Source organism: Chiloscyllium plagiosum, chromosome 23 (genome assembly GCF_004010195.1).
Source record: "Chiloscyllium plagiosum isolate BGI_BamShark_2017 chromosome 23, ASM401019v2, whole genome shotgun sequence".
NCBI classification, from domain to species: Eukaryota; Metazoa; Chordata; class Chondrichthyes; order Orectolobiformes; family Hemiscylliidae; genus Chiloscyllium; species Chiloscyllium plagiosum.
This window is the reverse complement of record NC_057732.1, coordinates 34,788,876-34,810,072: the sequence shown is the minus strand read 5'-3', so window position 1 is coordinate 34,810,072 and position 21,197 is coordinate 34,788,876. Positions and strand designations below refer to the sequence as shown.

Genomic DNA, 21,197 nt, shown 5'->3' with positions numbered 1-21,197 from the left:
GCACATTCGGGTGGGGGAGGGTGAGAGGGAGTCAGCACTTTCGGGTGGGGAAGAGAGAGGGAGAGAGTCAGCAGCTTCGGTGGGGGGAGTGAGAGAGGGAGTAAGCGCCTTCGGGTGCAGGGGAGGAAGTGAGTGTGACAGCACCTTCAGGGGAGACTGTGAGAGAGAGAGAGTGTGACAGCACCTTCAGAGAGAGGGAAGGAGTTTCGCACCTTTTGGTGCAGGGGAGACAGAGTGTGACAGCACTTTCAGAGTGGAGGGAGTGAGAGTGTCAAGCACTTTTGGTGAGACGGAGAGAGTCTGCACTTTCCGGGGAACAATGAACAGGTTGATTGGGTGGCCGGATTCCGGGAGGGTTCAATTCTGAGAGAGCCTTGTTTCTGTACATGGTCACTGACCAGATGCTTGCTGTTCTGTTGAAGAATGGTGCTGTGTCCTGTGCCCCAGTGCAGTGCCAGGCTCTGAGCTGTAAAGACCCTGTGAAGAGACCTGGATCCTGCTGTTCAGAATGCCCCCACGGTAAGTGGTTGTGACACACAATGTCTGGAATTTGTTCTCTCAATTCCTGTCATACGATGTTCTAATCGGGAAGCATAAAGGAATAGTGGGAGCCCCAATGCCATTTGACTGGACAGCTGATTGGTAATGCAGGCTGAGGCCTACACTGGCACAGGTCACCATGAAGGTCCCACCATCTCGAACCCTCACCTGAGACATGGTGACCCTCAGTTTGAACCACCACCAATCATCTCTCTCTCTCTCTCTCTCTCTCTCTCTCTCAATTTGATTGATTACTATGTGTACCAAGATACTGCGACAAGTGCTGTCTTACGTGATTTCCAGGCAGATCGTACAATACAAGTGCATCAGGGTAACAGAACAGCGTGCAGGATACTGCATTACAGCTGCTGAAAAAGTGCACAGAGAGATCAACATTAAGATTAAATCGGTCCATTTAAAAGTCTGATAACAAAAGGGAAGAAGCTGTTTTGGAATCTATTTGTTCAAATCTTTATATCTTCTGCCTAACTGGAGGGGTCTTTGATGATGTTGGTTGCTTTCCCAATGCCACAGGAAATATAGATGAAGTCAATTGATGGAAGGTTAGTTTGCATGATGGACTGGGCTGTGTTCACAACTCTGTGGTTTCTTTCAGTCTTGGGAACAGCAGCTGCCACACCATGCTGTGACGCATCCAGGTAGGATCCTTTCTTTGGTACATCTATAAAAAATTTGTAAGATTCTTTATGGACATGCTGAATTTCCTCAGCCTCTCGAGAAGGTAGAGATGTTGCTGTGCTTTCTTGATTGTCATGCCAACATGGATGGACCAGGACAGATTGTTGGTGATCGTCACTCCCAGGAACTTCACATTCTCAAGCATCTCCACTTCAGTGTCGATGCAGACAGGGGCGTGCTCTCTGCTTCCTGAAGTCAACATCCAGCTCCTTCATTTCGCTGACATTGATAGTTGATTTCACATCAGGCCGTTAAACGCTCAATCTCTTTCCTGTCCTCTGTCTCGTCGTTGTTTGAGATCTGACCGACAACGGTGGTGTCGTCAGTAGATTTGTTAATGGAATTGGAGTGGAATTTGGCCCCGCAATTGTGAGTTTACAAGAAGTACAGTAGGGGACTGAGTACACAGCCTTGTGGGGCACCAGTGTTGAGGATTATGGTGGAAGAGGTGTTGTCACCTTATTCTTACTGATTGCAGTCTATGGATAAGGAAGCTGAGTATCCAATTACAGAGAGGAAAGCCATGACCTATATCTGAGAATTTGGAGGTTAGTTTGGTTGGGATTATTGTGTTGAAGGCAGAGCTGTCGTCATTAATTAGGAGCCTGATGTCGGTATCCTTGTTAACCAGATGTTCCAGGGATGAGTATAGGGCCAGGGAGATGGTGTCTGCTGTGGATTTGTTGTGCTGGTAGCAAATTACAAGGGATCGAGGCAGGCTGGAGTGATTTTGAACCATGACTAACCTCCTGAAGCACTTCATAATGATGGAGATCAGAGCCAGCGGGCAGGCAGGAGCCATTGAGACAGGTGGCACGTGTTTCCTTTTGATACCTGGGTGGTACTGGTTGTCTTGTAACAACAGATTGGAACAAAGTGAGGTTAAAGATGTCAGTGAATACTCCCGCCAGCTGATTGGTATTGCCTCTTGGTATCCCTGATGGCCTTGCGAGGGTCATACCTGAATTTCCTGTTTGGTCAGGATCACCCAACTTGAAAGCCTCAGAGTTGGTCTTCATTGGGGAGTGGATCAATCGGTTCATCCATGGTTTCTGGTTGGGCAATGTTCAGATTAACGTCTTTGGCACCACGGCCTTCTACACACGAGTGAAGCCTGTCACGATAGTGGCATACTCGTTTTGGTGGGCTGCTGAGTCCTTTTTATGGACCAGCCCAGCGTCTCGAAGCAGCCCCATCGAGGTTCTTCAGTTTCCTCAGGCCAGTGCTATACTACTTTCTGTACTGGGTCCTGAGGCTTCAGTTTCTGCTTCTAAACCAGGAGGAGGAGCACGATGTTGTGATCTGATTTTCCAAGATGTGGATGAGGGCTGGAGCGGTCGGTCAAGGATGTTCTGCTCCTTGGTGGGACAGGAGATATGTTGGTGGAATGTTGGCAGCATATTCTTGCGGCTGGTTTGATTGAAGTCACCAGCTACAATGAAAAAGGCCTCGGGGAATTCCATCTCAAGACTGTTCGTAGCCTTGCATACTTCATCAAACGCACTCTTCACTTCCATATTGTGTGGGATGTAGACTGCTGTTAGGATGGCGGAGGTGAACTCGTCCAGCAGGTAGTACCTTTCCTAGAAGATATTCCAGCTCTGGGGAGCAGTAACCAGGATCACCATGCCTGATCACCGGGAGGTGTCGATGAGGAGGCAGTCTCCACCGCCCCTTGTCTGACCCGAGGACACCGTGTGGAACATGTGATGTATAGAGAAACCTTCATGTTGTAAGACACAGTCAGGTTTAGCAGGAGTGAGCCATGTCTCTGCAAAACAGAGCACACAGCAGTCTCGTAGTTCCCTCCAGCTGCTAAGTCTAGCTTTAAGTTCATCCATTTTGATCTCAATGGCTTGGACGTTGGCCTGGAGTATGCTTGGGGTGGGGGTTGGGTCTTGAAACAGCATTGTTTCAGTCTCACCTTGAAGTCCAGCGTATCACCTAAGTGTCCTGAGTAGGTAGTTGCCCCTAATTGATCCCAGACATCAGCGAGTGAAGTCTGTTACTCCTAGAGGTGAGTGAGCACTCCTGATGGGGTCCTGAGCAACAGTCGCAGTCTTGAACACTCCGGGGGTGGAGCTGGGAGGCAGTATTGCAGTCTGATCAGGCCTCCTCCGTGTCGGCTCGCCACGGGATCAGGTCTTGCTCCCACGCCGGTTTGGTCTTGGTTCCAGATTTCCACAAGGTCGGGGAGGTCAGGCCTGTGAGAGGTGAAAGGCCTTCAATCTCTCTGAGCTTGTTGTTCCACATGGGCAAAGTAGGTGGGTGCACCTGATGGGGTCCTGGGCACCAGGCGCAGCCTTAAATGATCCGGGTAATCGGTCTGGCCCACCCTCCTCGATGACAGGTCACCACGGGGTCAGGTCTCATTCCTGCGCCAGTCGGACCGCCTTGTCAGTAATTAATAGAAGGATCCCCACACCATCAAGTCGGTTTAAGAGAACGTTGTTAGTAATTTTGACAGAGTTAGAATTGAACTTTAAAATAACAGAACAACTATAAGATATCTAAGAATAGGATCTGCTGAAGACAGCTCACAAGGAGTCACCACATTCTGGCGCCATCTTGATTTTTTTAGTAAGAGAACCATCCTATGGGCCTGTGTAGACTTTTATTTCTGGTAGATGTGCCTGGAGATTGTAGATGGTGAGCAGGCCTTGTGGAGTCTGGAAGTGAATTACTCACCAGAGAGTTCTGAGCATGTACCTAATCTTGTGTCAGTTGAATTTCTTGTCAATTGTAACCACCCTGATGTTATACTGGGGTCTCAGTGATGGTAATTGCATAGCCCATCAAAGAGACAGTTACATTCTTTCTTGTTGGAAATGGTCATAGTCTGTGGTGTAAATGTTACTGCCACTTGTCAGCCTGAGCCTGTGCATTGTCCAGTTCTTACTGAAGTTTATTGCTCCAGTATCTGAGGAGCCATGAATGATGCTGAACATTGTGAAATCATCAGAAAACATCCCCACTTCTGACCTTATGATAGAGGGAAGGTCATTGATGAAGCAACTGAAGATGGCTGAGCCTGGGATATTACCCTGAGGAACTTCTGCAGAGATGTCCCGGAGCTGAAATGACTGACTGTCAACAAACACAACCATCTCCTTATCTGCCAGGTATGACTGCACCAGCAGAGAGTTTGCCCCCGATACCTGTGGGTTCTAGTTTTGCTAGAGCTTCCTGATGCCACACTTGGTCCAATGCAGCCTTGATGTCAGGGGCAATAACCCTCACCTTACCTCTGGAATTCAGCTCATCTGTCCATGTTTGAACCAAGGCTGTAAGGAGGTCAGGAGCTGCGTGACCCTGGTGGAACCCAAACTGGGCGTCACTAAGCAGGTTGTTGCTGAACGGGTGCTGCTTGGTGGCGCTGTTGATGACACCTTCCTTCACTTGTGATCAAGAGTAGACTGATGGGGCGGTAACTGGCCGGGTTGGATTTCTCTCACTTATTACATACAGGCTGTGAAAAGAGTGGTGCTGGAAATACACAGCAGGTCAGGCAGCATCCGAGGAGCAGGAGAATCGACGTTTCTGGCATAAGCCCTTCATCAGGAATCTCATCCCCAGCATCTGCAGTCCTCACGTTCCCATACATACAGGACATACCTGGGCAATTTTCCACATTGTTGGTTAGGTGCCAATGTTGTAACTGTACTCTCTTAGTTTGGCGAGGGGAGCAGCGAGTTCTGGAGCACAAGCCTCACTACTGTTGCCAGAATGTTGTCAGGGCCTGCAGTCTTTGCAGTACCCAGTGCCTCCAACCATTTCCGAATATGATGTGGAGGGAATCAAATTGGCCAAAGACTGACATTTGTAATGCTGGAACCACTGGAGGAAACTGAGATAGATCATCCATTTCTGGCTGAATGTTGTTGCGAATATTTCAGCCTTATCTTTTACACAGTTGTGCTGGTCTCTTCCATCATTAAGGATGGAGCTATTTGTGAAGCTGCCTCCTCCACTGAGTTTTTTTGTTGACTATCATTCACAATGAGATGTGGCCGGACTGCAGAGTTTAGATCTGATCCGTTGGTTGTGGGAATGTTTAGCTCTATCTGTTGCACACAGTTTGCACTTTTTGGTGTGCTGTTCTGTGTTTCTGTGGGCTACAACCTCAGTAGGGGCAGCAAGGTGGCTCAGTGGTTAGCACTGCTGCTTCACTGCACCAGGGACCTGGGTTCGATTCCAGCGTTGGGCAACTGTCTGTGTGGAGCTTGCACATTCTCCCTTCTGTCTTCATGGGTTTCCTCCGGGTGCTCCAGTTTCCTCCCACAATCCAAAGATGTGCAGGTCAGGTGAATTGGCCCTTCTAAATGGTGTTCAGGGATGTGTAGGCTAGGTGCATGACTCAGGGGTACATGTAGTGCAATGGGTCAGGGTGGGATACTCTTTGGAGGGTCGGTGTGGACTTGTTGGGCCAAAGGGCCTGTTTCAACACAACAGGGATTCTAATTCTAAAAAGCAATATTTTAGGTATGCTGGTACATTCAGCCTGGTTGATGAGGCAGGGTATGTGGGTCTATGTCCCTTTATAAATCACAAACTCCATTCCCCATCAGGACCTCTAGTTTGGTCTCAACCAGAGCTTTTGCACCATCAATGTTCTGTTTTGCTACCATATCCTTATCATCACCAAAACCGCTGCTTCCACATCTGTATCATCACTCCATTTCTTTCTTGCACATGTCTACTGCTAAACCACTCATCTGTTTCTGTGTTAGCTCTGGGCCTGAGTGTCCCAATGCCTTCCTGGCTGGATGTACAACTTCCACCCATCAGAAGTTCCAGCCCTTTCAATCCTTCCCGAGTCCAAACTGGGATCAAGTCCCATTCACTGGTTAACCCTGTGCTAGCTGACCGATTCAATCAGCACTCAATTCACCGACATCGCCATCATTATACTACATCCATCCACCAACTCGATTTATTCGGTCCTTGCATGATTCTTCCTCTTTCTGAATCGCCACTTACCCATTATTTCCTCAATCCTTTCTTTCTTATTCCTTTCGGACCCCTTTGACAATCTCCTTCCCTGAACAGTTAACTCTCCACTCACTTTGGCATGGCTTCCTGACTCTTTGACCTCTTGCTGATTGAAATATTTGCCTGTATCAGTCACAGAGTTGGACGTTCCTCCTGTCAGCTGAGTAATGAGGGGGTGGGGTTCTGATTAGAAACATGCAGTTTATGAGCTCCCCGATGTTGGCATGGACAAACTCCGCCAGGCAGCTCGGGTGTCTCGTGTTTGGCCAAGGCTTTCTGTAGATGTCACAGAAAAATAAATCTCGGATTTGAACCACAGCCCTGCTGAAGCAGCAATTCACCATCCTTCCTCTCAGTTTATGTGAGGTGCACACCAGGGACAGATTTGTTCCTGGGAGAATGGAGGAGTGAGGGACCCAGTGGGGCAATGTGGGGATGGGTACTTTTGGTCACAGATCCAAATGCTGCCTTCCTTGGTTTGATGTCAGTTTTTGTTTGTCTGATTATATGGAATAAATCATCTTAGTATGTATATAGCATGTTTAACGTCGTAAAATGTCCTATGTAGTGGTTACCTGGTAGCTTTTTTTTTTGTATCATGAGAAAGCTTCGTAATTTGCATTTTTCAGTGATTTGAGTTATTCAGAGCTGAAATACTTGTGGTTTGGTTAATTTGTGTGCATCCCTAGAGCCTATTCCAGAATTCATTTTGTTCATAGCCACCCGGCCCATTGACCCAACACTCCGAAGAGCATCCCACCATATCCCCAAGACCCTGCATTAACCCATGTAACCTACACATCCCTGAACACCATGGGCAATTTAGTATTGGCAATCCACCTAACCTGCACACTTTCAACTGTGGAAGCAGGAAACCCACGCAGACACTGCGAGAACATACGAAATGTACACGGACAATCGCCCGAGGCTGGAATCGAACCTGGGTCCCTGGTGCTGTGAGGCAGCAGTGCTAACCATCAAGCCACTGTGCCATCTATTCATCACATCCATTATCTCCCAGATCCCCATCACCCTTCATTCCCCTACTAACCCAGATTCTCTCGATCTCAACCTTAAATATACACAAGAACTCTGACCCCACAGCTCTTTGTGGTAAAGATTTCCACAGACACTCAACCCTCTGAGAGAAGAAATTCCTCCTCATTTCAGCTGTAAATTAGTACCACTTTAGACTGAGACTATCCTGTGAACACCTCGACCCTCTCAGCATTTACCCTGTCAAGCCCCTAGAGAATCCTTTGTATCAACGAGATCACCTCTCATTCCTCTAATCTCCAGTGAGTGGAGTCCCAACCTGTTTAGCCTTTGCCCACAGGACAGTCCCTCCATTCTGTGAATGCCTCTCACTGTTGCCCACTGTGCCCATGTCCTTCGGTTAATAACCTGGTTTCTGGATTTACCTGGCAGGCTGTGCGGATGGAAGAACTCACAATGAGAGCTGGAAAGTCAATGCCTGTACACAGTGCTCCTGTAAGGTAGGATAACTCTGACGTACAACAGCATTCCCATCAGAGTTTGCGAAATGTGAATGAAGTCTTAAATGGGGAAAAGGTGACCGCGCCCAATGTTGTGGATAAGTTTGTCACACTGGGTTCCTGGTCATGTTTGGCAGAGTCCACTTCAATCTAATGCTGTGCTTGTGGAGAGTGAGGGACTTATGGGTTTGATTTGAAATTCAAGAGTGTTTCACAAAACAGCAGTAATGTTAATGATGGGATCCCAAATATTTGAAGAGTCTTGTCTCAAGGCAACTATAAGAAGGAAATGTGAAGGGAATTTAGCAGAGACCAAAATATCATCCGTGACAAAATTATCAGGTTGTCTTTGGAATCCTCAACACCAGGGAAATGAGCAGCTGAACTTTAACCTAAAACTAGTCAGCTATCACTCACCACACAACTGTAGCCTTGGTCTTCCAGCCAATCCTAATGTATACCCTGAGCTCCTGCACAGAAAAGCCAGAGCTCTTGTTGCAGTGTTTAAGCAGAGCTCTGCCAAAACTCCGCTGTTGTCTGGGGTACAGCGTCCGCAGTAAACTGCAACCACAGCCTATGCTCACACTGGAATGTGACAGAAGCCTTCTTACCCCTTGTCCAAAGTGGGGGAGTGGCCAGTTTCTTCTCCTATAAGCAGCTGGCTGCTCCCGTTCAGCTGAGGCACCAGCCCTGACAGGATGGTTGTGACTCCCACCCACGTGTCTTCAACTTCATCAGAAATTGACAAATGGTTCTAGAAGACCCTTCACTTATCATGGATTGTAATGAACAGTATTCACGAGAACAGGGTCAGCGACCGTCCGTATCTGTGACAGGTCAAGGGTCCGGATACTCCCTCGAACAAGTCAAAGATTGACATGTTTTCTGTACAAGACAGGAATAGGTTAGATCATGCTCGCTGCAGGACAGTGTAAATCTGATCTTTGAAACAAGCTTTTTCTATTTACCCTGTTCGTGCCCCTCATAATTTTGTCACCCCTCAGCCTCCGATGCTCCAGGGAAACAGCCCCAGCCTGTTAAGCCTCTCCTCATAGCTCAAATTTTTCAACCCTAGCAACATCTTTGTAAATCTTTTCTGAACCATTTCAAGTTTCACAACATCTTTCCAATAGGAAGGAGACCAGAATTGCACGCAAGATTCCAACAGCGGCCTAACCAATGTCCTGTACAGCCGCAACATGACCTCCCAACTCCTGTACTCAATACTGATTGAGTTGTATCTTGTGAAAATGCAGAAATTAGCCAAAACAGAATTGCATGTGGCCTCTTTGTTGAGTGATCAAAGAATATCAATAGGACACTGACATTGAATGTCTGTAAAGGACATTCCTCTGGAAAAGGGCTGAATCTTCTTGATATTTAGGATGCGATTTTCCCAAATTGTCTTTTGTGGCTCTTTTTCTCTTGTGTAATAAAGTAAATGTCTTTTGTTAATAGTACTTTGGCACCTTCTTGTGAAAATCACATCAGGCTCTAGGATCTGATTTGTCTGGCAAACATCAGCTGAGATCTGAACACTAATGTTCTCTCTCAGTCTGCACTGTAGGATGGCCAAGTCGGGTATAGCACAGAGACCTTTAGACTTGTTCACTGCCAGCACTCCATCACCCCACGAAGCAAATGTCTCTCCAAACGCAGCAGGTGTCTGTACAATGGACACAAACTGTGGAATGGCCTGAGTTACTAAGATTATTGCACCATTGTTTGTAATTCTGGTCTCCTTTCTATTCGGAAGGATGTTCTGAAACTTGAACGGGTTACAAGGATGTTGCCAGGGTTGGAGGATTTGAGCTACAGGAAGAGGTTGAATAGGCTGGGGCTGTTTTCCCTGGGCTGAGGGGTGACCTTATAGTGGTTTATAAAATCATAAAGGGCATGGATAGGATAAATAGACAGAGTCTTTTCCCTGGGCTGGGGGAGTCCAGAACTAGAGGGCATAGGTTTAGGGTGAGAGGGGAAATAAATAAAAGGGGCTGAAGGGGCACCTTTTTCATGCAGAGGGTGGTACGTTTATGGAATGAGCTGCCAGACAAAGTGGTTGAGGCTGGTACAATTGCAACATTTAAAAGGCACAATGTTAAACTGACTGGAATTTGATTTGGATTGCAGGTATAATAAAAGGCAGGATTCAGAGAAATATGGCCTAAGTGCTGGCCAATGGAACTAGATTAGATTGGGATATCTGGTCAACATCGACGAGTTGGACTGAAGGGTGTGTTTCCGCGCTGTACATCTCTATGACTCTAAGTGCTTGTGCAAGGTCGGTGTGTACAGAGTGTGGTGTGTGTGAGGAATATATATGGAAAGCACACAGTTTGTAGTGGGTGTTTACTGGATGTTGTGGGTGTTTACAGACTGATAAGTGTGCACAGGCTGAGGGTGGTGTGGTGGGTGGGTTCACAGTATAGTGAGTATGTACAATAGTGCCCACAATACATAGGCTCAGTAGACAATTTCCACTTCTCCCCCACCCCAAACCAATCACTCCCAAAATAATTGAGTAACCAATCATAGAGGGGGTGAACAGAATCTGTGAGGAGCTCCTCCTCCAATCACCGGTTGTTTCCCTCCTGTCCTTGCCACTGCTATATGCGCTATTGAACCTATCAACGACAACATGAGGAGAGCAACAATGTGTGATTGGATGAGGAGCACTTGGGATGGAAAGTGGCAGCTGGGAATGAGTGGCTGAAAGTTGTTTCAGCCTTGAAGGGACGTAGGGCTGTGAGAGGGAGCAGGAAGGAGACTGGGAAGAGGAGGCGGGGTGAAGGAGGAGCAGAGTGTGGGGTGAAGGAGGAGGAGGATGTAGGGTGAGGGGTGAAGGGTGCTGCAAGGGGGTATGAAGGATACTACAAAGGGCTGGGAAAAGGAATTTGCAAAAGTGGGACAGGCGCAGGGGGGGGGGTTTGAAAAAGGTTTCAAAGTCAGAGTTCAGTAATGAAGGAAGCATCAAGATGGAAAATTATACCTGGCCTCAGCCTCCCCAATCTGCCTGCTGCAGGTGCATCTGTCCAAGACAGCATCCAGAGGATTAACCACCACACAATCTTCCTGGAGACTAAGTCCCATCTTCACATTGAGGATCCCCAGCATTGTGTTGTATGGTACTATCTTTGTACTATATGGGATAGAATGGAGATAAAAGTAGCAATCTCGAACTGAAATTACATAAAAAACAGCAGTTGCAGCAGCATTGTACTCAGGAAATGTGCAGCCTCATGGCCTGGTTTACTCTACCGTGACCATTCATGCACAGGATTACTCCGTGAAGACAGTACGGCAGGAAGACAGCTCCAAACCTCCTCCTCAAATCCGATTAACAATGGGCAATCAATGCTGCCACAGCCAGCAAAACTCCCATCTCTGACTGAATTCAGAGAATAGAATCTGCAAGATAGGTGACTGAGAAAGAGGCTGTGGGTTTGGGTGGGGCAAGGGGCCTTGATGGTAGAGCAAGACTGTAAAGGAGAGAGAACAGCTTTAAACCAGTCAATCAAGGTAAACTCCAGCCACTGTGAAAACCTGAAATTGCCAAAATAATGAATTTCTTGAAAATGGATTCAGAATCTCTAGCTGCAAGCTGCATAAATTGAAGCACAGTGATATGGGAAAATGTGGATTATATTGCAATGAATGAACTCGGGAGTTGCATGGAGGCTCAGTGGTTAGCACCGCTGCCTCACAGCACCAGGGTCCCAGGTTTGATTCCAGCCTTGGGTGACTGTCTGTGTGGAGTTTGCACATTCTCCCCGTGTCTGTGTGGGTTTCCTCCGGATGCTCCGGTTTCCTCCCACAGTCCGAAGATGTGCAAGTCAGGTGAATTGGCCATGGCTAAATTGCCCATAGTGTTAGGTGCATTAGAGGGAAATGGGTCTGGGTGGGTTACTCTTCGGAGGGTCGATGTGGACTAGTTGGGCCGAAGGGCCTGTTTTCACACTGTATGGAATCTAATTTAAAACCCTGTCAATTGTTAAACAGACAGATGAAATTGAGATCTGTGATACAATAACTGGTTAAAATCTTCTAGCTCTGCGCATGTTCAATGCAAATGGATGAGCTGAGATCTGGCCAGTATGCAGACGGTGTTATAAGGACAATGTTTTGTCGTGTATTCGTGTGTGTCAGCTACTATATTAAAGAACTGCAGTTTAATGTATGCCTATTGTCTTGTCATGGAGTCAGAGTCAGACAGCACGGAAACCGATCCTTCAGTCCAACTAATCTATGCCGAACTTAATCCGTTAACTATTGCCGTATCGAAGAAATGAATGCTTTCCTTGTATGCTGTGGCTGTGAGTTTAATGGAATCTATATAATTCCTGAAGATATCAATTAATTATTCTAATTCCATATCTGTGACAGTCTAAATACCCCACACATCAATACACACACTAAAGGTATTATCACTGTGTGACTGCACCTCTGTGTAAAGTTAGTGAGAGATACCACCGTAATCCTGAAACCAAAAATAGTCCTGGAGAAAATCTCAAGAACAGCTCTCAAAATAAATATTTTTATCCTTAATGTGCAATTAGGGTGTGTTTTTCTCCAGTTGTATGAGTTGTGGGAGGAAGGGGTGTGTATACTGGATGGGTTGGGGGAGGGATGTGCCAGTTGTGTGGGTGTGTGGGGATGGGGGTGTGTGTCAGTTGTGTGGGTGTGTGGGGATGGGGGTGTGTCAGTTGTGTGGGGGTGTGACCAAAAATAGTCCTGGAGAAAATCTCAAGAACAGCTCTCAAAATAAATATTTTTATCCTTAATGTGCAATTAGGGTGTGTTTTTCTCCAGTTGTATGAGTTGTGGGAGGAAGGGGTGTGTATACTGGATGGGTTGGGGGAGGGATGTGCCAGTTGTGTGGGTGTGTGGGGATGGGGGTGTGTGTCAGTTGTGTGGGTGTGCTAGAGCAGGGGTGTGTCAGTTGTGTGGGTGTGCAAGGGCAGGGGTATGCCGGTTGTATGGGTGTGCAAGAGCAGGGGTATACCGGTTGTATGGGAGTGCGAGAGCAGGGGTATCCAGTTGTATGGTTGTGAACTTTCTGTAACTGAGGGAACTCTATTCTGTTAGACTTGATATACCGAGAGAGCCCTGCCCTGTCAGAGGGACACATTGAGGGATCCCTCTGTTGTCAGACGGGATGTACTGAGCATCTGCTGTACTTTTAGAGGTGACATTGAAAGGGAGTGTTACACTGCCAGTATAAACTGCAGGAGCTCTGCCACTGGTTCATTATTGATAAAACATTGCTTCCTAAGCAGGGAATGCCGTACTGTCAGGTTCAGTACTGAAGCAACAGGGAGCAGTACTGACCATGTCCTGTTGGAGTATCAATGCTGGGGAAGGCTGCAATACTAGAACTGTAATACTGAGAGTTTATTTCACTGTTGGGTTGAGTGCTGAGGGATCACTGCAGAGTGCTGAGGGCAGAGTGCAGAGTGTCGAACAGTGATGTCGAGATTGAACTTGGTCTTATGGCCTGTTCTAATGGAAGAATCTGAATATCCTACACAACACACCTACTGGTGAAACCAGTGAAAGATATGTTAAGCGATTTGTCTTTCTGCAGAATGGAAATGTCCACTGCCAGGAGGTCGCCTGCCCTCAACTCACCTGTTTGGACCAGTACATACCAGCTGGGGAGTGCTGCGCCATCTGTCGGCCAGGTAATGTCAGACACCCATTCACACACTACATACAGGTAACTCCACACCAGCCATCCCTCGTACCTGGGTAACGCCACACCAACCATCACAAGCGTTCGGGTAAGGTGTGTGAGGGAGGGGTGTGTGCCAGTTGTATGGGTGTGCGAGGGCAGGGGTATACCACTTGTCTGTCCACACCGGCCATCCCTCATATCCAGGTAACTCCACACCGGCCGTCACTCGTATCCGGGTAACTCCACACCGACCCTCCCTCGTATCCGGGTAACTCCACACCGACCCTCCCTGTATCTGGGTAACTCCACACTGGCCGTCCCTTGTATCCAGGTAACTCTACACTGGCCGTCCCTCGTATCCGGGTAACTCCACACCGACCCTCCCTTGTATCTTGGTAACTCCACACTGGCCCTCAATCGTATCCTGGTAACTCCACACCGACCCTCCCTCGCATCCGGGTAACTGCACACTGGCCCTCCCTTGTATCCGGGTAACCCTACCCTCCCTTGTATCCGGGTAACCCCACACCGGCCCTCCCTCGTATCCAGATAACTCCACACTGGTGTTCCTTGTATCCGGGTAACTCCGTACCGCCCGTCACTCGTACCCGAGTAACTCCACACTGACCCTCCCTCGTACCCGAGTAACTCCACACCGACCCTCCCTCGTATCCGGGTAACTCCGTACCGCCGAGTACCCGAGTAACTCCAGGTAACTCCACACCGACCCTCCCTCGTATCCAGGTAACTCCACACCGACCCTCCCTCGTATCCGGATAACTCCACACCGACCCTCCCTCGTACCCGAGTAACTCCACACCGGCCCTCCCTCGTATCCGAGTAACTCCACACTGACCCTCCCTCGTACCCGAGTAACTCCACACCGACCCTCCCTCGTATCCGGGTAACTCCGTACCGGCCGTCACTCGTATCCGGGTAACTCCACACTGACCCTCCCTCGTATCCGGCTAACTCCATACTGGTCGTTACTCATATCCGGGTAACTCCACACCGGCCTCACTCGTCCCCTGGCCTGTGAAGATCCAGCATTGAGCTCCATTCCAGTGTTCGCTGTAGTTGTTTTGGTGTGTGACCTGTTTGTTGCTCTCCATGGTATGTTCCGGAATGCTGTTAGGTCCTGCATTTCCACAGCTTTCACTGACCATTGCTGCACTGAGCTGCACGTTTCAGTTTCGCACTGTGTTACTTTTGGTAAGGTATTGACCCGGGCTAAACATTGCTGCTGCAAAGACTGGACCCTGTAGATCCTCCCCATGGGCCTCCTGTCAGCTTCTAGCCAGGACAATACATGGTGACAGCAGAGAGTCTCCTCACTCAGTCTGATCCAGTCCAAACCTCATTGTGATTGATCTGGCTGGTTCCTAACTGCTGAAGTCAACATTGTCTCTTTTTTTGTTGTTTTCTAATCAACCTGCTCAGGGATGTCATTACAAACACCTGGAGCTTGTAGGACTTGAACCCAGCTCTCCTGTCTTAGAATTGGTGACACTACCACTGTACCACATAGGGCCCCTTAATATCGTCTCAATAACTCCCTGCTGAATCATCTCAAAGCTGGGATCTAGCCACAGTGTAAGGGGCTTAACGACGACTTATGTAACAGATCCAGCCAGGGAGTCACTAAAGAGCAGGACTCTGATGTGCTTTATCTTCAAATATCTCAATTGTTCATTGAAGAGTTTTGGTGCTTTCGAACTAAGTAACTAAGGAAGTTGGATTTCCCTCTGCATTTCCTCACCAAATATCCTGAAGACAGGATCTGTACCCTGGCTGGTGTGTATATGTCTGACTGACTCTGTACCCTGGCTGGTGTGTATATGACTGGCTGGTGTGTATATGACTGACTGACTGACTCTGTACCCTGGCTGGTGTATATATGACTGACTGACTGACTCTGACTCTGTACCCAGGCTGATGTCTATATGACTGACTAACTCTGTACCCAGGCTGGTGTCTATATGACTGACTGATTGACTGACTGACTGACTGACTGACTGACTCTGTACCCTGGCTGGTGTCTATATGACTGACTGACTGACTGACTGACTCTGTACCCTGGCTGGTGTGTATATGACTGACTGACTGACTGACTGACTGACTCTGTACCCTGGCTGGTGTGTATATGACTGACTGACTCCGCCTCTGTACCCTGGCTGGTGTGTATATGACAGACTCTGACTCTGTACCCTGGCTGGTGTGTATATGACTGACTGACTCTGTACCCTGGCTGGTGTCTATATGACTGACTGACTCGGACTCTGAACCCTGGCTGGTGTGTATATGACTGACTGACTCCGCCTCTGTACCCTGGCTGGTATGTATATGACTGACTCCGACTCTGTACCACGGCTGGTGTGTATATGACTGACTGACTCTGTACCCTGGCTGGTGTGTATATGACTGACTCTGAACCCTGGCTGGTGTCTATGTGATTGACCCTGTTCTCTGTTTGGTTCAGGCTGTGAATATGAAGGAAAGCAGTATATGAATGGAGACATTTTCTCATCCACTGTTAACCCCTGTATGAACTGTTCGTGTGTGGTAAGTTTTCTGTTGTTATAGATTGGAGAGTATGTTTATACACTGTTAAGAGTATATTGTTTTATTAAATGATTATATTTTGGAACTGTTTAATTCTGGGTAAAATAGAGTAGTGAAGATAGTCATGTGCTGTATTTCCAATACTGCCTGATGCCAGGCCTCGGTCGTTTGGTTACTATGGAAACAGGGTGAGACTTATGGGAAGCAAAGTATAAAAAGTTCCCAACAAAAACAAAGGCGTGAGCAGCTTGTGCTGGCTGTGCCTAGTCTTCCAATCTCCGGTTTAGGGCAGTAAAGAGAGGGAAGCTCAGATGTAGCCATGTGGTCCACAGAGAGAATAAGGTTGGGAGTTCTGTGTGAGTTACCAAGCAGAAATGTGGGAGGAAAGATGGTCTCCGGTCCAAGAACCACACTTCCTCACAATCGATATTCGGTCCTGGACTTAGAGTCATAGAGATGTACAGCATGGAAACAGACCCTTTGGTCCAACTCGTCCATGCTGACCACTCTTCAAGAAATTGAGAGAAGGTCACTCAGCATTATGGATTGTTGGAATGGAGAGAAGTAAACACATTGGAAGTAAGATTGAACAGGATCTTGTGAAAATTGGAGTAATGCAGAGAGTTGAATGTAAAGTATAGCTGTGACATGGAGTTTCCAATTGTGTTAAGAAGTTAGAAGGGAAATTGTTTCTGTATTTTAGTGCATTCTTTACTTATTAAGTGTTTAGGTCACGATAACTTCAGTTGGCTTGATTTGGAGATGCCGGTGTTGGACTGGGGTGTACAAAGTTAAAAATCACACAACACCAGGTTATAGTCCAACAGGTTTAATTGGAAGCGCTCTAGCTTTCGGAGCGACGCTCCTTCATCAGGTGATTGTGGAGGGCACAAATCTAAGGCACACTGTAAATTTTTGCTATAAATTCTGTGCCTTAGATTTGAGCCCTCCACAATCACCTGATGAAGGAACGTCGCTCCGAAAGCTAGTGTGCTTCCAATTAAACCTGTTGGACTATAATCTGGTGTTGTGTGATTTTTAAACAGTTGGCTTGTTACGGTAAAAATTAAAACTAGAAATCTTGTGTAATGCTTTTCAGTTGCTTGCTCGGAATTCAAATCTCTTAGTTAAATTTAAGTCTCTTTCTGGGAATTGTGGTATTACTTATGACCATGTACCTAAAGGTCACAGGCAGCTCTGCTTCTGCTTACTTTGCCTTCACTCACTGAAGCCACAATTGCTTGCGATGTTTGGCGTTTGGTTGTTTAGAATCTTGGACCCAGGGTATTGCTACCTCTACCCTGGTCACCTGATCTGGTTAATTTGAGTTTTTCTCTGAATTCATGAGCAGTTTCTAATCACTGATACTTTTGAATTTTCATAACTTGTTTACAGGTTTTCCATTCCTCTTGTTACAGAATAACCTGGTGAGATGTGTCCCTCTCCAATGCCAGCCATTGTTGTGTTCAAACCCGGTCCAGATGCCTGGGCATTGCTGCCCGAGATGTCCAGGTGAGAGAGCCATTGAATACAGCTGAGACTAAGTCTGCTTTGAGAAACAGATCCTGTTGTGAACCAGAACAACTATCTGAGCACAGGCACACTGACATGATGACCCAAACAGGAAGATAACAGCAGTGAACATACACAGCAACCAATCTAAACTGTGACAGGAAGGAGGCCATTACCATGTGAAAATAGAGACAGCTATTAAACACGTTTCAGTGTGTTGCACCCTCTGCTCCATAATACTCCGCCCTCCCACCCTGGCAACTCCAATCCTAATTCCCGTAAACTCCAAACTCCTCGCTGCCTAAACCCACCACCCACTCCCCAGTTAATCTCCAATCATGCCCTGATCTCAAACCCCCAACCTCCTTTGCTGCAGCCTCCCGTGTTAAAATGCAGATTCTTTCCCTTTCGTTTATTCAATCTACCTGAAGCTCAGACTGTGGGATGTCCTACAACCCTCCCCTACAGACTTGCTCCCTACCCCCCGCATTCCAGTCCAGTCTCCCCACCTGCCAACTTGCTCAGTTGCCTATCCTCTCACAATGTTTTCATCCCAGTGCCATCTGATCCCTGCCACTTGACTTTCCTGGCCTTCTTGGCAGTGTTTTGGGAAGATGGATCTTTCTGCTCTCCTTCACATGTGCATCTGTTCCCAGGGAATGTAACAGCACTTGCCTCTCATTGCAAGCTAGTGGGAGATGAGCAATGATGCCTCACACGGCTACAGCCTGTGAGTGAATTTCGTCTCTCTTTTCTTAGGCTGTGAACTGGACGGAGCCACCTTAGACCACGGGCAAACAGTCAGTTCCCCAGACGGCTGTCAGACATGTGTGTGTGCAGTGAGTACAGTGGTGTTTTCAACTTGTTAATGTGTGCACCGTATTCTCGGTTAGGAGTTACGTACTGCCTGTGAATGGGCTCTGTGAGTGAATGGTGGTGGCTGTGAAGCTGTGTGCAGACCTTGGGAGCAACCCCGAGAGTTTACATCCAGTGACCACACTCCACCATTGTCCCAGCCATGGGATAGGGGCTCCTCCATGGGCCTGCACTCCCCTCAAACCAAGTCACAATGATTCTAATCTCCTGTATCCCACTGGATACAATTAACCGAGAGCAATGGCCAAGCCCATCACCACAGGGTTGGCTTTGGACGTGCCCATGGGAAAGGTGTTACGTATCAACAAAAGCACAATGACAGGAATAGGCCATTCGGCCTCTTCATCCACTTTACCATTTCATAAGATTGTGGCTGATTTGACAGTAACCACAAATCTCCATATTCCCATTTACCCCCGATAACCTTTCATCCCCTTGCTTCACAAAAAGAAGGAAGGATTCTGCGTCCAACATCGTTTTTAAAAAGAGAGTTTCAAAGATTCTGAGGGGAAATTTATTTAATTGAAACATGGGATGTGGGCGTCACTGGCTGGGTCAGCATTTATTGCCCGTCTGTAATTGCCCAGGGGGCAGTTAAGAACCAGCCATGTTGCTGTGACATGCAGGCCAGATTGGGTAAGAACAGCAGTTTCTTTGCCTGAAGGACATGAGTGAACCAGACGGGTTTTTCCAACAATCAACAATGTTTTTCTGATTATCATTATACTGTTAATTCCAGTTATTTAAACTGAATTCCACCACCTACCATGGTGGGATTTGAACCCAGAGAATTACTTGGATATCTGGTTTAATAGCCTAGTGATAATACCACGAGGCTATCGCACAATCCTTCATTGTTGACTCCTATAGGAGAACACATCTGCTCCACATCAAGCCTGACAAGATTCCCCTGGATTTTGTGTTTACCCTTCTATGGAAATGATAGGTGCACCCATTCCCCAGTGGAGGAGCCTGGGAATGGGGAGAGGAAGTAGTTGAGGCTGATCCCATCCCTCATTCTCTTCTCAGAGGAGAGAAACCAAGTGCAGTGTTGGGGCCAGCAGTGAGGTGGTTTCCCTCATTGTGACAACAGTGGACTGTTACAGTGAGTTTGGGAATCAACCCTTGCACTGCCTTTAAGAGAGCACAGTTTGACAGTGCAGCCAATGATCTAAAGCTGAAACCGATTATCAGAGAGGGCTGTTCAAAATGCTGAGAGCATTTATAGGCCATGTGGGCCAAAGGAGGAGCCAGTGCCTGAGGTTCTACATTCAAACTTGGCAAAGAACCAGACAGGTCTCTGGAGCTCAGTAATGTGATCCGTTCAGTGTTCACATGTCAAGCAGTTACACACTTGGACGTTTTCCAATAGATTTTCAGTTAACTCCTCGAGGCAAGGATCAGCATGTTGGCTAAAAGTCTCCTTGAAATTAATAGTTTTCAGCTTGTTTTTTGTGCATTCTACTTGTTAACATATGAGTGTGAAACGTGAGAGAGCGAGCAAGAGAAAGCATGCAACATAGGGTCATAATGTCGACACATTAGAGGGGGGTTGGGGTATTTATGTAGATATTCCTACTCATGTGACAATGCACATAGATTGTATGCAAGTGTCCATCTGCCCTGTGTGTATCCATGATCAGCCACCCCGTATCTGATGGGGGTGTGAGGATGCGGGAAGTGTGTGTCTGTAAAAGCATATCTTTATTCACTGGCCGTGTTTGTGATCACGGGCCGTGTATCTCTGCATCCTCCTCACAGTTATCCCCACCCTCCAACTTTGTGTCATCTGCAAAATTGGATATACAGTCATTCCTTCTATAATGCGATAGTTCCATTCCTGTGCAACCCCACACTCTACAAACTTCATGCAATATAAGTAACACTTAGTGTTGGTGATCTAACTGCATTATAGCCAACACACATTTTACAAATTTGCAGTTTAGAAACAGCATTCCCAATTCACCAATCGTGTTGCAGCCAATTCGTGTCAACAAAAGATGCATTAGAGCAGACTCTGTTACATTTAAACCCCACATTGTTGTGAAGAGCTGGGGTGGAAGCACTGATCCCTGCTGTACTCCACTACTCACTGGCTGCCACTCGGAAAAGGGCAGCTGTATTTGGTTCGGGTATCTTTCTTGGCCTTTGAAAGTCAGTTTCCTGCATTTGTGTGCCCAATGTCCTTTGGTGGTAAGTGCTTTACAGGTATGAAGTTAAAAATCACACACCAGGTTATAGTCCAACAGGTTTAATTGGAAGCACACTAGCTTTTGGAGCATTGCTCCTTCATCAGGTGGGAGTGGAGGGCTCGATCCTAACACACAGCATTTATAGCAAAAATTTAGTGTGATGTAACTGAAATTATACATTGAAAAATTGATTGTTAAGCCTTTCATCTGTTAGAATACAGTGATGGTTTCACTTCTTTCATGTGAAAATCACAAAACCTTTTTTTAAAAAGTTGCATTCTCGGGTTAGCTGTTAACAATGGTGGTAGCTAGACAGTATGTTGAAGGTTCTAGATTAGTGGTGCTGGAAGAGCACAGCAGTTCAGGCAGCATCCGAGGAGCTTCGAAATCGACGTTTCGGGCAAAAGCCCTTCATCAGGAATAAAGGCAGAGAGCCTGAAGCCTGGAGGGATAAGCTAGAGGAGGGTGGGGATGGGGAGAAAGTAGCATAGAGTACAATGGGTGAGTGGGAGAGGAGATGAAGGTGATAGGTCAAGGAGGAGAGGGTGGAGTGGATAGGTGGAAAAGGAGCTGGGCAGGTGGACAAGTCAAGGGGACAGTTTTGCTGGAGGTTATAAACTAGGATGAGGTGGGGGAAGGGGAAATGAGGAAGCT

General features: G+C 47.2%; 1 protein-coding gene across 1 annotated transcript in view; it reads left to right on the top strand.

Annotated features, from left to right (window-relative positions):
- Nucleotides 1–21,197, top strand: part of LOC122561464 (kielin cysteine rich BMP regulator) — a 124,968-nt gene that overhangs the window by 3,564 nt on the left and 100,207 nt on the right. Inside the window, exons 3-9 of the mRNA XM_043713207.1 lie at nt 423–519; nt 7,660–7,727; nt 13,312–13,408; nt 15,881–15,963; nt 17,382–17,475; nt 18,235–18,314; nt 20,263–20,544. Coding sequence (XP_043569142.1) covers nt 423–519; nt 7,660–7,727; nt 13,312–13,408; nt 15,881–15,963; nt 17,382–17,475; nt 18,235–18,314; nt 20,263–20,544 — 801 coding nt within the window. The remainder of the gene's footprint in view (nt 1–422; nt 520–7,659; nt 7,728–13,311; nt 13,409–15,880; nt 15,964–17,381; nt 17,476–18,234; nt 18,315–20,262; nt 20,545–21,197) is intronic.